At 39.7% G+C, this 17,741-nt stretch overlaps 1 protein-coding gene across 1 annotated transcript; it reads left to right on the plus strand.

Annotated features, from left to right (window-relative positions):
• LOC109728248 (50S ribosomal protein L3, chloroplastic) lies at positions 6,881 to 11,230 on the plus strand. The gene is made up of 2 exons (XM_020258614.1): positions 6,881 to 7,647; positions 10,692 to 11,230. The coding sequence occupies exons 1-2, from the start codon at positions 7,080 to 7,082 to the stop codon at positions 10,979 to 10,981; spliced, it is 858 nt and encodes a 285-aa protein (XP_020114203.1). The 5' UTR covers positions 6,881 to 7,079; the 3' UTR covers positions 10,982 to 11,230.

Genomic DNA, 17,741 nt, shown 5'->3' on the forward strand with positions numbered 1-17,741 from the left:
AAGGTAAATCGTATCTTTACTTGAATTTTTATTAAACGTTGTTCATCTTTCTCGTATCCCCGGTAAAGCGGGGTAAAAGTGCTTCGGTTTGGGTGGCTACTGTTGCTTTGAGGAGCAAGCGAGGTTGCTCCCGCAGGAGATCAGAGGATCATGGGATCTACATTCCATAGCCTGAAGATTTTAGTACTTCAATGCCACATGTAAACCAACCTTCTGGTAAACTTTCCAAGGCCACTTCAAGCTACTCCGGGCCTCCGTAAGCCCGCAAAGCCACGCGCATCCGCGATTTTGCCTCGGCTTTCCGATACAACCCGGCACTCTATTTAGGCCGTAATCGCACCTACTTTTCTACTACTTTTGTACGAGCTTTTGTACAAACTTCTCAGAGCCAAGCTAAACTTTGCTTAGCCTCCAGTTTGCTCGCTTTTGCCCGCTTTTGCCTCTTCTTTGCCACTTTCTCCGACTTTAAACCGATTCAGGAACTCCGACTCATGACCTGGAAGCCCCTGGCCAGAGAGTGGCGTTCCTGGCCAGAGAGTCCCTGGCCAGAGAGTGGCGTTCCTGGCCAGGGGCTCGCGCTTTTACGGGTAAAACCCGACAACGCTCTCTACGTAACAACTCCCCAAAAATACGTTAAAACGTGATTACTCTCACATATCTCTCCCGAGAAAGAGAGAAAGAGAGTAAAGGGAGTGAGGTTGTGTGGAGAGAGAGAGAGATTTGCACTTCTTCTTCTTCTTCTTCTTTCTCCTCTTCTCTTCTTTCCTCTTCTTCTTCCCCCTCCTCTTCTTCTCTTCTTAGTAGTGGTAGTAGTAGAGGAAGAAGGAGAGTGGTAATCTCGTTCGAATTGTTCCATTCGAAGTTTGGGATGTTACCATCTAGAGATCCCAAACTAGGATTACGAGATCTTTACCAAACTAATCACAAGATCGTTCGAATTATCTACAAATTACGAACTTAGATCTCAAGGATACCACCAAAAACGAATCTACGTTTGGATCCCGAGGCTTTACCGCAAAACTATATATATTCCCAAACTAGAGAAAATTGGGAGACATTTGGATTAACCATCCAGATGCTTGCGTTGCCACGCGAGCCAAGCCGCTAGGCTGCTCACATGCGCCTCTATAACTCCTAGCTTCGGCAATTCCATGTCTAACGGCGTCGAGCGCCGCTTTCGAAGGTTTTTAGTACCTTTACCTTAGCATCGTAGCACCACAGCTCCTTATTTGAGGTCTTGTCTGCCTAGCGCCTATCCTCCAGTAAACCATCAGCGCGAACTCAACCCAGCTCGGCACGCCGCACGCGGCGTCCTCCGGCTAACGCTCACTGCTGCTCGTTAGCCTTGCGATATTTTCCACCCACCACAGGTAGGGCTTCGTTAGCCCGAGGGAAAATACAGATTCAAATATAACTAGTTTAACGTATAACTGTAGAACGTAATATCCCACTATTTACTCCCAAACCAAGATATGGAACGTACAAGAAACCATCTTATTACATAAACCGAATCATGAATATAGATCGTACGAACTCCAAATATATACACTACACCTTGGGATATTACTCTACTATTCACACCTACCCTTAAATCATTACATAACTGATAACGTAACCTTTGAACATTTCTTGCTCACCGTAGATCAACTATCATTTGTTTTCTTGCTCACTGTATACACTCAGTATCACATATACTTTGGATACCTGATATACTACTAACATTGGGATCTCCTATCCCATAAGAGCTCTACTCCTAACCTAGTACGAGTGCCAGACAAATTTAGAACACTACCTTCGGGGTGTGTTCATCACGCGAGGCCTACAACCAGTGCGGTCCCTAACGGATATACCGGGGCGGTCTGCCAGAGCCCAGGCATCACACTCAATTAAGAGGGATGCACAGCTCTACCGATCACTCGACATCCGCTCGGAAGCCCATTCGGTACTCTAATTACTTGTTCATTTACTCCAATTACTTGCTCACTTATCGAAGTGGAAACCTGTACTATTGTCCAATCAACGAATGGATAAAGTAACATGTACGTAAGTATATAAATACTAACCCGTATCATCTCATCGAAATGAGGACAGTAAATGGCGAAAGGAATAGATAGATAGATAGCTAATAGATGAACACGGGCTGAACCTGGATCACCCCTCTAGCCGCCTCAGCCGCCGGCTTGGGTGACCCTTGATTCCTTCAATCAAGAGTGGGGGTAAAATGATGTCCCGGCTCGCGCTCAAGTGTGCCGCTCCTAGCGCCATTCCCGAATCGCGGGATCAACGTAATCAGATGAAAGGATAAAGACGTAATCTCAGTGGAAAATACGAAACTCTCATCTACTACATATCCTACACTCTATAAGACCCTACTTACATTCGATTACAAATATAAAACCTTCTACATTCGAAAAATAATACAAAACCTTCAAGTTACATATTAGCTTAACATTATATTTCCGACTTACTTACATTATCTATCTACGAGAGAGAAATAGTAATGAACATACAAGATATGAACATAGAACGAGAACCAGCAAAACGTGACTAACACGAGAGCAACATCAATAGCTAACACATACATAAGTTCAATAAAAGGACCCCTGAACAACATGTGTTAGAACAACAATCGGAACCCGCCTGTCCCCTCCACGACAGGCAGGCCGCAGACAAGCTGCGCGGGCCCGGCTTGGTTTAACCATCGCCAGCGCCCCGCACTGTCTATTTCACCATAGTCTCGTTAATTCTCGTTCATTTCTCTCTTCAATCCTACCTGGATCCTCTGGGATCCTGCCACTTGGGATTCCAATATCCACGCACTCACTGCACTTGGATACGCAACACCGCCTTCAACTTAACTAACCCAGTTCAAAACATTTGGAGATTCTGCCTATAATCTCCATCTGAGTTCCACACCACATAAGAGCGGGTTCATACAAGTACAACCGCGCGCTGTTGTACTTTGGATCACTACTCTTATCCGTGGGAACATACTGGAAGCGGACTAAGCTCAGTGCAACAGATCATCAACGCTGCTCTAATTGCCCAATTCCACTAATTGGTTCAACAACGCAAAGTCCTCGATACCGTGGTTTCTCTGCGGGGCACTGATCTGGGTGAGACCGTGGTAGCGGGCTACACGGGCTCGTCAGACCTAGGCTTCTTCACGTTCTTAATGCTCGCGTCTACTGATGCGAATAGCCGCACTAAGTTGCGGTTCCTTCAGTCTAGCTCGCCGAGGTTCTCGAAAACCTCACTGTTCACCGCTGCCGCCGGCACTGCTGTTGATTTCCGGTACCAGGCGGGCGCGGGAGCCGAGTGCGCGGGTTACGCGAACTCCCACACCGGACTAGAATAGTAAACAATGACATCTTTACTATTACACTGTGGTCTTTGGATAGTTGCATAATTATGCTTTACATGTTAGGTGTTCATGTGCATATAGCTAGTAGTTGCTTTCTTACTTATGCAAATCATGCTAAGTAGAGATATCATGATTAATGGGTACTCATTTATTTATTTACTTGTAGTGCATTTATCGCTTTTGTTATAGTTGTACACTGACCCCTTTTCTATAGTTCCGGGCCTAGTGGTGCATTTCACTGAAGTCAGTAATTGCCCACTGGGAACTATTTTAAATAGTTCTCACGCCCCTATTTCTATGTTTCCTTTTCAGAGCCTTCGGCACCGGCGGAGGCACAGGATCGCGGCAAGGGTGTCGCGTAGCTAGCTCGCGGAGAGTTCTTTTGCGCTAGGTGGTTACTCCTCCATTTTTTTATATTTTGTGAGATGGGGAGAGGTTTTGTACCATGTATAGAGAGACCACCTTGTACTCCTTTTAGCACTTGTTATGGGATCCCTATTGTTCTTACTTTATGTTTTTATTTAGTGGATTTACAGTTTTATCCTTATCCTTTGTTGTAGCATTTAGACATTTATTATACTCTGATACTCCTAGATGCCTTTTATTATTGCTTTTATTATTGTTGTTTTTAGACGCCTTATATGTTTTAGACGTATGGCGGGTCTGGGCACGTGCCGGGCGGGCTTCCGCTGGGTCCCGGGGCGTGACATGTAATGAGGTACAAAGAATCATGAATGTAAATGGATGCAATGTATATGATCAAAAATGAATCATAGTACTTGTAAATGTTTAGTTTTCCTTTCTTTCACTAATGGCTATTGCTTACCCTCGTGTAAGCCGTTTGTGTATGTTTCCGCTAGTGCTTTTCTCTATTGATGAAAATATACATGTGATGAGCTTTGGGCGGATAGGGGAAACTCTGTCCGTTCGGCGTCTGTTTGACGTGCTCGGGTCGGGCCAAATTGGTATCTGTCCCGGGGCGTGACAAGCGTCTAGATGGTCTGTGATTCATCTACTTTGTGAGACGAAAATCAATCAAATATACACCGATTTCTTGTGGATATGTATAAAAGCCGGACACGTGCGCGACTATGCAAGAACCTCAAAATAATAATCGAAGCATACACTACCAACCGTACTGTAGATCAAGAGATCTCAACTGGCACACGGTAAGATATCTAAACATAAAAATTAAGTATATACTAATTTTGCATAGTAACATGAGAATGATCCACTAGCATTGGATTGATTTCTTGTTTTCGGTTTCTTCTATGGTACGTATTTGACTTTCAATAAATTAAAATTGCAAAATTATTTTTTATGCGTTTTTCTTTTGTGCCGGTAATTTTTTACAATTATACACTTATTGCTTGCAGTGTAAAGATTCACGAAAAAGTAAAAGATAGTTTAGTAGTGTCTTCAAAAAAATTATACATTGTAGAAAATATAATTACACAGCACTATACTATTATTTAGAGATTTTTTTTAAAAAAACTTCCTATATTGTGGTTTTTTTTTTTTTTTTTGAAAACACCACTTGATTATCCTTTTTTTTTAATCTCCACACTATAAATAGTAAATCTATAATTTTAGATAAAAGATAACATTGCTATTAACAAATATTTATAGACAATAGTAGCGCATATATTTAGCCTACTTTAACATGAGAATATAATAAAATACATAACAAAGAAAATGATAACAACTTGATTAAAGATTTTTATGAATCTATCTAAAAACTCATTTTGTATTTTTCCTACTATTTAATCAGCATCTTTTGATAAAGTTGCTATATTTTTATCTAAAATATAGGTTTGTTGACATTAAATATTGAGATTGGTAAGAAAAATTTAGTTTATCGATGAAAAAAATAGTGAATAATAGAAATTAAAAATAAATCTAAAATACAGTTTAGAGATTGATAAAAAATGTTAAGCTAGTAGTTCTTTGTGTAAAAAAAAAAATAGTGCGATGTAACAAATGAACATAATACTAAAAGTATAATATAGTAGGTGCCATTAAGTCTAAAAAAATTTTAAATGAAATATAGCATAGAGTAATTAAGAAGAAAACAAAGAAAGTGACAATTTCCTATATATCTCATGAGAACAAACCTATTTTCATATCTACTCCTAAGAAATATCTATTTTCAAATATAGGCTTTTAAAAATTCAAATTCTTTCAAATAAACCCTCAAAATAGGGATATATATAGGGATGCAAATGGATCCGGGTTGGTGGAGCTCCGTCCCAATCCGCCCCGAATGGGGTGGTAAGTGGGAACAAAAAATATAAAAAAATATAACCCGCCCCGAATCCGCCCCAATTCGCCAAGTAAATGGAGCGGGAGGCGGGAGGCTCTTTTCTTCCTTCAATCCGCCCCGATCCGTCAAAAACCCGGCTCCCGCCCCGATCCGCCCCGAATGGAGCGGTAAGTGGGAGCCAAAAATAAAATGAAAAGTAACCCGCCCCGAATCCGCCCCGCCCCCATAAGAAATGGAGCGGGAGGTGGGAGAACTCTCCCGCCCCCGGATCCGCCCCGTTTGCATCCCTAGATATATAAGAAAATTAAAAAAAGCTTTTCGAGGGTAAATTTGAAACAACGAGTAAAAGAAATAATTTTTAAATTTTACAAGGGTATAAAGAGAATTTTTTTCAAAAATAGGGTTAATTTCATACGTGTCCTTGTAAAGATATTAAATTATAAATATATTCCTGTAAAGTTAAAATGATCAAATTAGTTCTTTAAGAATATAATATTATTGTATATATATCCTTACTGTTAGTCTCTCCGTTAGCAATATTTGCTTGATCATGGATAAAACTGAATTATAAAACTTAACTATTCAAAAAGTAAACTAACTTTTTCACCCCCTTACATTTAATTTTCATTAGCTCCTTAGCTCCATAACCATCTTTATCCCTCTCCTTATCACCACCACCATTTCCCTTTTGCCGATGGCAAGGCCCTCCTCTCCGTATTCTTAGCCACCGCTAATCTCGTTGCTACTAGCCTGCCACTGCCACTCTCTCTTCCTTGTAGAACCCCGTCCAACCATCCTCTGTCCGTGGCAAGATGTTATATACTCCTAGGCCGGGAAAGAAGGGTGAACGATGGTACCGGAGATATAGGAAATAGGTCAGGAAGAAAAGAAGATAGATGCCGGAGGTGTGAGGAATGGATGAAAAAAAAAGAGCGAAAAAAGAGCGAGAGAAAATTAAGGTGCCAACAGTGGAGGCTAAGGTTTTAAAAGAGGAAGAAGATGATAGTTCAATTTTTTGAGATAACATATGTATATACTCATAGAAGTCAGCTTTATTCGAGGAAACTATTATTATTTTACTCGGTAATTGTTAAAAGTAGATAGTAAATTGTCAGCAATAAATTAGAAGAATAAATATAAATATATAAAAAAAATTTAGAGGGACAAATTTAATCATCAACTAAACTTTACAAAGACATGTTTGTAATTTAATATCTTTATTATAATAAGTATATAAATGTATAAAATGAGCCAAAAAAAAAAGAAAAAAAGAAAAAGAAGAACGAGAATAAAGGACTTCTAGCAGGCTAAGAAGAAAAAAGGGCGAGAGGATAACGAGGTTTAAGCCCATCCGGAGGAAACTAGGAAAGCCCCGCTCCGCCACTCGTTAGCAGCGTGCAACAGAAAGCACTCTTCTTTCGCTCTTCTCTCCGACGTCACGCCATCTCGGCCATGGCGGCGGCATCCCTATCCTTGTCCTTGTCCTTGTCCTTGTCCTGGTCCCCGTCCTCCCTCCGCTCCTCATTCTCCTCCTCCTCCTCCTGCTGTTGCTGCTCTCCTCTCTCCGTGCGGTTACCCGGCGTAAACAACATTCGGAGCCGAGAGGGGCGGACGGTGGCGGTGCGGGTGGCGACGCGGAGCAGCATGGAGGCGGGGGTGGGGGTGATGGGCACGAAGCTGGGGATGATGACCTACTTCGAGCCGGAGGGCGGCGCGGCGGTGCCCGTCACCGTCGTCGGCTTCCGCGAGGGCAACGTCGTCACCCAGCTCAAGACCGCCGCCACCGACGGCTACGACGCCGTCCAGATCGGCTACCGCCGCGTCCGCGACACCAAGCTCACCCGCCCCGAGCTCGGCCACCTCCGCAAGGCCGGCGCCGCCCCCATGCGCCACCTCCAGGAGTTCCGCCTCCGCTCCCTCGACGGCCTCGAGCCCGGCCAGGCCCTCGTCCTCGACCACCTCTTCAAGGAGGGCGACCTCGTCGACGTCTCCGGCAACTCCATCGGCAAAGGCTTCCAAGGTCCCCAAACAAACTACGCACCCTACTCTCACGTTTATACTCCTTCATTCCATTCGTATTATTGGTCCCGTTTCTCTCTCTCTCTCTCTCTCTCTCTCTCATTTCCGCCATTTCAGTAAATTAGAGAAATTTTACCTCTTTGAAATTCTGTGAATAATGTATCATATTATTGGTCCCCGTCCCCATTCCTCCGCCGTTAGCCGGTTTAAAAAGCCCTGTTTGGATGCCGGAATAAGATATCCAACCCAACGATAATTTATCACAAGAGGAGAACTTCCCTTTTGCTTTGATTCGCCCGTTCGGATGAATGTGATGTTGATGATAGGCGTGGGCTCTCTAATTATGATAACTTTCTCAAGTTCCCAAGATTCTTGATTTCATCTTAAGAAAAGCTATTCAATTCGTACTGAATTGCATTTTGCTGAACGAGAAAAAAAAGTTTGCCATGCAAGCTCGGACTGAAGTTAGCAGAGCAAATTAGGAGGCTGATGATCTTGAACGATGTATGCTAAAAGAATTAGGGCATTCGCTTACGCACTCTATAGCTTTTCAAAATTTGCGCGAATATCATGCAAAGGCACAGCTTTTGACTTTTTCCAGTTTGAGCGATGGAGGTTGAGATCTAGTGATGTTGAGCTTTTTCAGTACTATTTTGTTGTGCCATATTCGTGGTTGCAACTAACGTAGCATTATACCAATATCAGATATGAAGAGCATGCTACCTTAGAGAAATTTGGTTTAGCTTTATTTGATTTGACACAAATTTGAGAAATATCTTGTATGAAAGTTAGGCCAAACATAAAATTCTTCTTCATCCACGTCAATCTGAAGAGCATGTAGCTTAGAGAAATTTGTTTTTGCTTAATTTGATTTGTCACAGCTTCAGATCAAAGCTTGGGAGAAATTCTTCTTCTTCTTCTTCTTCTTCTTCTTGAAATATTTCTTCCGTCTCACCACCACGTGAAGACTTGTTCACGATTGAGTCACTAGCACAATTGTGTATGTTGCGCACTAGAGCAGTACACTGCTGACAAGTGCGTATGTTGCGCACTAGGGCAGTACACTGCTTCGTCACCATTTCTTCCTTCTCACCACCTTATTCTTCTTCTTCCTTGTCACCACCATGTGTAAGACTACTTCATGATTAAGTTGCTAGCACAATTGTGTCTATTGCGCACTAGAGCAGCACACTGCTTCTTATCATCGCCATTCTCACCACCATGTATAATACTTCTTGACGAATAAGTCTCTGCACAATTGTGTATGTTGCACACTAGAGCACTACACTGCTTCTTTTTATCATCACCATGCCCAAGACTTCTTCAGGAATAAGTGATTAGCACAATTGTGTATGCTGCAAAATAGAGCAGTACACTGATGTATTCTATTCCATAAGCATGAAAAGTAAGTGCTATTGGCATGGGGCTATCTAAACGTGAAGAAGATGAGATTCACCGATTTTCATTACAACGAAATCGAAGTGCCGAAGGAAACATTTGATTTGTGTCAACGCTAGACATTAATAGACTTGGAAATAGCTAGAGTTTCTTTGCACTTAAATGATCTGGTATTGGATCTTAGCTGACCTAGACAGTGGTTTGGAAATGTTTCAATTTTCAAAAAACAATACTGTGAAATTTAGTCGGATTTCGAGTTCAGATAACCATTTTCATCCTGCTAGTAACAAATATAGTCGGACATAGTTATTTTTATTTGCGAGTTTAAATTTGAGTAAACCTCCAGTAGTTGTGTATTTACTCGAGTCTTGCCTGCTCCGTGATGTGGCTCAAAATCTTTCCAGTGGAGTTGAACAGGATATTCTTTTTGGATGTCTGTGCTGGAAGTGGTACAAACCTGTAGTTAGGTTTTCCTAGTTGTAGCCGACACATTTAGTTGCATTCAAAGTTTGGTCACAACAACTTAACAGTGACTTGCATTTCGAGGTTTTGCCAACTTAAGTCTGACATATTCGTAAGTACCTGGAAAAATGAGCTTTTTGCAGGTAACGGAAGCCAGCTGTTGATCTATGATTGTGAACTGCATGAAGTTGGAATAGAGTTTGTTGATTTTTAGTGGTGTTACATGGAAGGAACTATAAGCTTTTGCGGATAATACAATTTATCTTTAGAATATGACATATTATCTAGGTTTAGCTTTGTTTTGTACCCTACTTGAAGTTTGAACTTGACCTTTTGTTAGAAATTAGTGGGAAAATGCTAATATTAATTTCATTTCTCTTTAAGGCCTTTTCCTGATTCCTGTATGTATATCTATTGTACATATGCATACTCTATATTAGGGCTGTCAACGAGGTGAACATGAGCGAGCTGGGGCCAGCTCATGTTCGGCTCGAAAGTATTAAAGACTAGCTCGTGTTTGGCTCGTTAAAATAACGAGCTAAAAAAATCCAGCTTGTATTCAACTTGTATATTGTTCGATCCGAACAGCAAGCTGGCTCGCGAACAGCAAGCTGGATTGCTATTGCTGGGTGAAAGATTGGAAAGAAATTAGGGTTTGGATTAAAACCTCACACGTGCGCGCACACACATATATCAAATAGAACTCTACAATTCTATCCATTAGATCTTGATCTAATGGTTGAAATTCACAAACTATGGGCCTCTTTATATTTGGGCTGGCCCAAAATTCAAAGAGTAGAAATTTATATTTTGCTTGTATAATTTATATATGAAATATATAAAGATATGTATTGGAGCTATATCGAGTCGAACACGAGCGAGCTGACCCTAGCTCGTGTTCGGCTCGTTAAGGTGTCGAGCTGAAAATTCTAGCTCATATTCGGCTTGTTTATTAAATGAGATTCAATTTCAAGCCAATTTCGAGCTGGACATGAGCTGGCTCGTGAATATTGAGCTAGATTGTCCGCCCTACTCTAAATTGAGGCAAACGAATGAATGGAGTGACTTACAATAAAAGCCCGCTGTGAAGCTTTTCAATTTGCATCAGCCGGTTACTCGCATATGAGAAAATATTTCAGCATATTAAGTTGTGCTTAACTGCTTCTCTTTCCCTTCCTTCTGTAGGTGGAATAAAGAGACATAATTTTCGACGTGGACCGATGACCCACGGGTCTAAGAGTCACAGGGCTTTGGGTTCTATTGGAGCAGGAACAACTCCCGGACGTGTATACAAGGGAAAGAAGATGCCCGGGAGATTGGGAGGAACCAAAACCAAAATTCGGAAGTTGAAGATCGTTAAGATAGATAGTGAACTACGAGTTGTTATGATTAAAGGGTCTGTGCCTGGGAAGCCTGGGAACCTTCTCCGCATCGCGCCTGCCAAGATTGTTGGGAAGAATATACCTAAAAGTTAGCTTCTGTAGCTATTTTCGCCGTAGGATATGCTAATTTTGTTTTTTGCCTCGCAGATTTCTCATTTTCATCTTTTCCTTTGTCAGTAACTCTCTTTTTTTTTCAGTTAAGTCTCAAAGCTGGTTAAACTTGTAAATTATTTGTATTGATTGCAGAAATGCAATACCTTGTCATCACTGTCCATTTGTTGACAGACTGTTGTTGATCAAAGTTTATTTAGAGCTAAAATCGCATGAAATTCATTTTTTCCATGGGTGATGTTACAATAACAATTCAGCTTGTGGTTCCAAAAAAGGGGTGGAGTGAGCTGAAGTCTTTCAAATAAAAAGGTTAATGAGAATTTCCCTGTTTTTTACTTCCCGGAAAAAATTAAGGGGATTTCAGTAGTTTATTTGTATGATATGTAGGCATATGGGTAATGTGTGGTTGGCTGCGTGCTGCGTTATGCATCTCTAGTTGTCCTTGGCCTTTGATTCCAACATACTAACAGAGAATGCTAACAGAGCAGTCCAAGCACTGCTCTTACATATTGAGAATATTCTTGGTGGTTCAGGATTGCACATGTAACAATTAGTAATTTGATTTAGTTTTCTGAATTTGGTATCCTGTGTGGGGTGTTGATGTCTCAAATTTAAAAGTTAAAAGTTCACTATCTGCCGCTGGTACATAATGTTTACTAGTATAGGACTTACGCATCACAGCGGGTAGATAGTAGATAGTATTTCAGTCGATTAAGATATATATAGTAATTAAAACTTTAAGATTGAATAAAAAAGAATACAACTAAAAAAATACAAAAAAAATTTATACATTATTAAAAAATTTCTATTAATATTTTTTGAATTTTTTTTAATATTTCTAGAGTTAAATTATTCGAATAATTTTATTTAAAAATTCAATCAAATTAGTAGTTTTGATAGCTATTCTATAAATTTTTTAATCAAAAAGTTAAAGTTTGAGGACTTATTTCAAATTGAATGATAAGTGAGGGTGTCTTATCTTGTTAAAATTGATTGGAGAGAAGAAAATACTACACGCACTTGATATATATTAATATACTATATACCGCAATTTATATTAGATGACTAATATTTTAATATAAAAATTTAATAAAATATTTCTGATCTACAAAGTCTAATAATTTAAATTATGTGTGCTGAAATTTTAAAATCTCTATCAAAGAATTTTAAGCATGTAATGTATGTACAAATATATACCTGGCATAAAAATATTTATAGGGTGCACTCATACTTCCAAGAGAGAGGAGAAATCATTGCTTGCACCTGGTGCATACCTATACTTCATATATCACACAAAATATTAAATGATTCATGAATTTATTTATTTATTTTGAAAAAAGCCGCTTCATTCAATAAGGATATGAACTAGGGTACATTAGTGAGGCAATAGGGTCTCGGAAAGAGAGAAAAAAGAGAGGGAGAGAGAGAGAGAGAGAGAGAGAAACAATAAACGGTAGACCCAAAAAGAAAAAGAAAAGAAAAGAAAAGAAAAGAAAAGAAAGGAAACCCAAAACAAAAATAAAACCAACAGATTGTGAATTGTGATATATCAAGCCGCCTTCAACTGCCTTTAGTTACAGTGATCTTTCCAAAGCTGCCTTAATGTACAGATTTTGCTTAAGGTGCAGCCTATATTGTTTCCCAAATTTTGAAATATTATGTTATTTCTCTCCAGCCATATGAGCTACCAGATAATGGGGTCAGAAGGCTTTCCCTCCTGTTTGAATTATCCATCTGCATTCGACATGCTTCCCAAAGATCCCTAGTAGTCGTGCTGCTTAAAATAGTATTAGGATTAGGTAGGAGACAGAGGAGCAGGCATTTGACACAAACACACTTCATGAATAGGTGGTCTATTGTCTTGAATTCAACAGCACAGAGCACACAGTTTTGTTCTCCAAGCCAACCCTTTTTTTGCAGATTATCAACAGTAAATACTTTTTTTTTCAATACAAGCCAAACGAAGATCTTAATTTTCTCTGGTATCTTCAACTTCCAAATCTGTGAGGTGGTTCAGTCTATAACTCCACCATGCTTAAGAAAACTATAAAGCAATTTAACTAAGAACTGATGTGCGTAGGACCATCTCCATTTGGCCAAGTCCTATCCATCGTCCACAACTATGTCTATGAGTAATCCTTTCAAGAAGAAAGCCCTTCTTTGTGCCTCAATGCGACGTACAACCCATTTTGGTGCCTTGAAGATAGAGAAATTGTACAAAGGGAGATTTGAAAGCACCGAATTCACTAGAGTTATCTACTTCTGTGAGACAAAAGCTTAGACCGCCATCCATCAATTCTTTTTTCGATTTTGTTTATGATTGTCTATCGATCCTCTCTTTTTAATTGTCTATTTTCGAGGGGCAAACCTAGATATCGAATTGGGAGGGTGCTTGTCTTGTCTTGCACCCCAGTATGGCAGCCAATCTCTCCTTCTTACGCATGCAGCTTTCAAAGTAAAAGAGTTCTGATTTATCCCTGTTGATCTTCAAACCTGAGGCCTATTCAAAGTTATGCTATATAACTCGAAGATTCTTTATAAATCTTTTTTTTTGCCTCATAGAAATATATCGTATTATCCGCATACTGAATAAAAGTTACTTTACTATCTTGCGTAGATCCCAATCCTCTAATCAAGTTATTCTTCTCTTCTAGTTTTGTCATTCTTGCTAGACTCTCAGTCATTATGAGAAAGAGAAAGGGGGAGAGTGGGTTCCCTTGCCCTACTCCTCTTTCTACTTTGATCCACTTGGTTGGCTTCTCATTCACTAAAATCGCAACTTTTGCATTGATAGTACAGTGATCGATCCATTCGCACCATTTGTGATCTGCGCCCAACCAAATCATAATCTTTTTAATAAATTGCCAATTAACCTTGTCATAGGCTTTCTCAAAATCAACTTTCACCCCTACTCCTTCCATTGCAAATTTGGTGCCCCATATTACTAGCTCACTAGCCGTCGCAAGTAAGTAAAGAATTATACGACCCTTTAGAAATGCAGATTGCAAAGGTGAGAAAATATCCTTCATTACCGTTTCCAATCTATTTGCAAGAACTTTTGATATTATTTTTGCACTCCATTGATAAGACTAATTGGTCGAAAATCATTAGCACTGTTAGCACCTTCTCTTTTAGGGACTAGACAAATGTAGGAAAAATCAATAGGTCTCATGTTTACTCGACCTTCACAGAGCTCTTGAAAGATTTTCAAGGTATCCTCCAGTGTAGTCTCTCAAAAAGTTTCGTAAAATAACTTATTGAATCTATCAGGCCTAGGTGCCTTATCAGCTCCCAATTGAAAGATTGCTTTTTTTATTTCCTCAGAAGTGAAGTGACATGTAAGGTTATTTAGATTTCGAATAGTTCTTTCCCTAAATAGCTAGTTGCAGTCACCAATCAAAGAATGCTCTCGTCTAGTTGGAGCAAAAACATTCTTGAACTTGTTATAAAAGTACATCACTTTCCCTTCATCTGAATGAATAATTTTGCCATTATCCTCAATCTTATCAATTGACTTATATCGACTTCGCCCATTAACCACTGCATGAAAGAATTTCATGTTACCATCGCCCAACCTCAGCCAAGTTTATTTGGCTCTGTTTTTCCACAAGATCTCCTCATCACTAATTATATTTGCCATATTCTTCTTAAGAGTGTTTCTTCTTATCCATTGTTCGTCTGTTAGGTCTTGAAGTTCTTCCAAGATATCCAGCTGCTGTATTTCATCCATTGTTTCTTTCTTAGCTCTTAAGATGTTGTAGAAATTGGAGGCACACCATTCCTCAATCCGCTTGCGGCAGTGCCATAACTTAGTAGTGAAAGTCAAAATACTAAAATTCTTATGTGTGATTTCGTTCCACCAGATCGGGACCATTTGGCGAAAATCTTCTTGTGTTAGCTACTGTTGGAATTCGTCCACATTAGGACTTATCTAAAATATTCCTAATCCATATGGGATAAGAAATAAATATTGGTAATTATCTGAGATATTCCTAATCCACATGGGATAAGGAATAAATCTAAAAGATAGATCCTAATCTATTTTAATCTCTATCGATGAGAGATTTAGTCAAAATAGGATTAAGATTAATGTCTCCCTTATGGCCTATAAAATACATGAGATATTGGCCACATACAATATGAAAAAAGAAAAATTAATTTAATCTCTCCACAAAATTCTCTCTTTCGGGTTCGCTCTAGGGCACCATTAGAAACCCTGAGGATTTGGGCGGTGTGCTGCGATCGACTCTAGTAGCCAGTTAGCAACGAAAAAGAATAAAGTGCGAGACAAATTCTTGGTGGATCGAAGAGTTCGTAAAACAAGACGGGATTAAATTCTGGTAATCGTAATATATTCCGTAGTGAAAGAGGTATGTAAAAATCTATGTGATTTTTGTGTTTTGTTTTGGCTATTATTTTTTCCAACAGTGGTATCAGAGCCTGTTAGTTCTTGTTTTCGCTCGATGATCCATTTTTAATATGGATAGATCTTTAATTATTCTTTTTGAACAATACATTTACATTGATTTGTATTAAAATAAAAAAAAAAATCGACATTGTTTTCGAGTCGCAATTGGCAGACCCCGACCCGGCTGCGATGCTCGGCTAGTTGAGGTCCGCCTATTCACAGTGCTGCATACTAGACTCTCTTTCACGCAGTAGGCTGCGTAAAGGCCTAGTCTGCATGTTGGGGCTAAGGGGCTCCAAAGTCCCTGAAGAAGTGGACCCGTGCGCTGGCCCGCATGCCGGTCCAGCCTTCACACCGGGCCTGGCAGGGCTACAACATGCATTCTAGGTTGAGCACTAGCCCAGCCCGCCTGTTTGGCCTGCTGGCGCCGGTAAACACGATGGGTTGTGCGTATGCTTGACGGCACGCTGGGCCTATAGGGCCCAACCTCACAATAGGCCGCATTGGGGCTTGCCCGTGAGAGCCGCTTGCGCATTGGGCCACGCTTGGGCCCAGCCCGCAATCTGGCCCGCGTGCAGCCTCTTAATGCGTTTAATAAAAAAAACAAAGAAGCTTTGTTTGGTGTGGGATACGAACACACAAACCTTTGAAGGTTCAGCCTCTCTTAGTTGCCTCCTTTAACCAACCAAACTAACATGTTTTGTTACAAATTTAAGCAAATTGATTAATTATATATTGTTATATGATACATGTTATGATTGTTTCATAAATTGTATTTTATTTATCAATTAACATGTGACGTGGATTTATTCTTTATCAATTTGATATATTATTTTAATCTGTATTGGATGAGATGATTATAAGTCTTTTCAAAGGCAAAATTTTCAATTTGAAAATGCAGTGAGAAATTTTATTATCAAATTGGATTGAGAATAAGATTATGGAAATTTGTGCCTAATTTAAAATTATGTGCATTAATGTAGCATGTAGTGATAAATGGCTTCCAAAAGTTTTTCCATCGCTGATTTGTTGAATCAAGATAGGTTTGATGGAACGAATTATGACATGTGACATAGAAAAATACAATATCTCCTTAATAAGAAAGGAATACTTAGCCATTTAACCAACAACATGATTCGGCCTGAATAAGGCATGGCGGCTTAGCACTGTCGTGATTTGCAAGCCTATAATGAGTGGCTTGAGAAAGATCGAAGTGCATGCTATACGATGTTGAGTTGTATGCACAATGACTTGATCAAAAAATTTGAGAATTATATATGAAACTGCTAAAAATATGTGGGAGTAGCTCAAAGTGAAATATGATAGCACATCGACCACAAGGTGAATCTCAAATTCAATCAATATATGCTGGACTCGAAGCATTCTATGGCAGAGCACTTAAGAGTGATGTCTGCCATGATTAGAGAACTTAAAGCGGCCAATTGCGAGCTCACTAACGAACAACAGGTTCAGTTAGTCATAACGTCCCTACCGGAGTCATCCTGGGATCAAGTCAAGTTAGTGCTGACTCATAATGTAGGTATTAAGACCTTCAATGATATAATTCGATATCTTGAGTTGGAAGCGAAGCGCAAAGAAGCGAACCATACTAATGCACTTGTTGCCCACGATGGACAGTGCAGAGGCAAGTGGCCTAAGCGCAAACACCACAATGGAGAAAATAAATATGAAAAGATTGGGAATCGTGCACAGCATGAGGGCCGAATTGATAGGTACCGCAAAGGCAGGCGCGGAAAGAAAAACTTAAATGAAGTGAAATGCTATAATTGTGGAAATATGGGACACTTCGCTTGTGATTGCACTGAGCCGAAAAAGGTAAATCCCAATCCTGGCTATCTTATTTATGTATGTTCACATGTTTTTGTTGCTCATGCTCTCTCTGATTGGATTGTAGACACAAGAGTAACAAAGCATATAACAAGAGATCGAGCATGATACGTAGATTATCGCCCGGTGTCTACTGGCAGCCATTATGTCACGATGGAAAACGACATCGAGGAAAAAGTCCTTTGGCATTGGCACATACCAACTTAGATTGTGCAATGGCCGTTATTTGATATTACATGATGTGCTGTATGCACCGAATATTCGATGTAATCTATTGTCAGTTTTAGCGTTGCTTAGATTAAAATTTTCTTTTCAATTTACGGATACCCAGTTAGCTATTTATTTGGGCAAGGACTTTTATGGTAATGATTGTTTAAAGAATGATTTCTTTGTCTTAGATTTGGACTTGAATTTTAGTAATAATAATAATAATTCTGCTTTATTAGTTTCTTCTGATATTATATCTGATTCTATCAAATGACATGC

This window comes from Ananas comosus, linkage group 23 (assembly GCF_001540865.1).
Source record: "Ananas comosus cultivar F153 linkage group 23, ASM154086v1, whole genome shotgun sequence".
NCBI lineage: Eukaryota > Viridiplantae > Streptophyta > Magnoliopsida > Poales > Bromeliaceae > Ananas > Ananas comosus.

Excerpts from the sequence above, each read along its gene's own strand:
- LOC109728248 (XM_020258614.1), top strand. The coding sequence starts at position 7,080 with ATGGCGGCGGCATCCCTATCCTTGTCCTTGTCCTTGTCCTTGTCCTGG. Across the intron at positions 7,648-10,691 it reads CATCGGCAAAGGCTTCCAAG|GTGGAATAAAGAGACATAAT; the intron begins GTCCCCAAACAA and ends TTCCTTCTGTAG.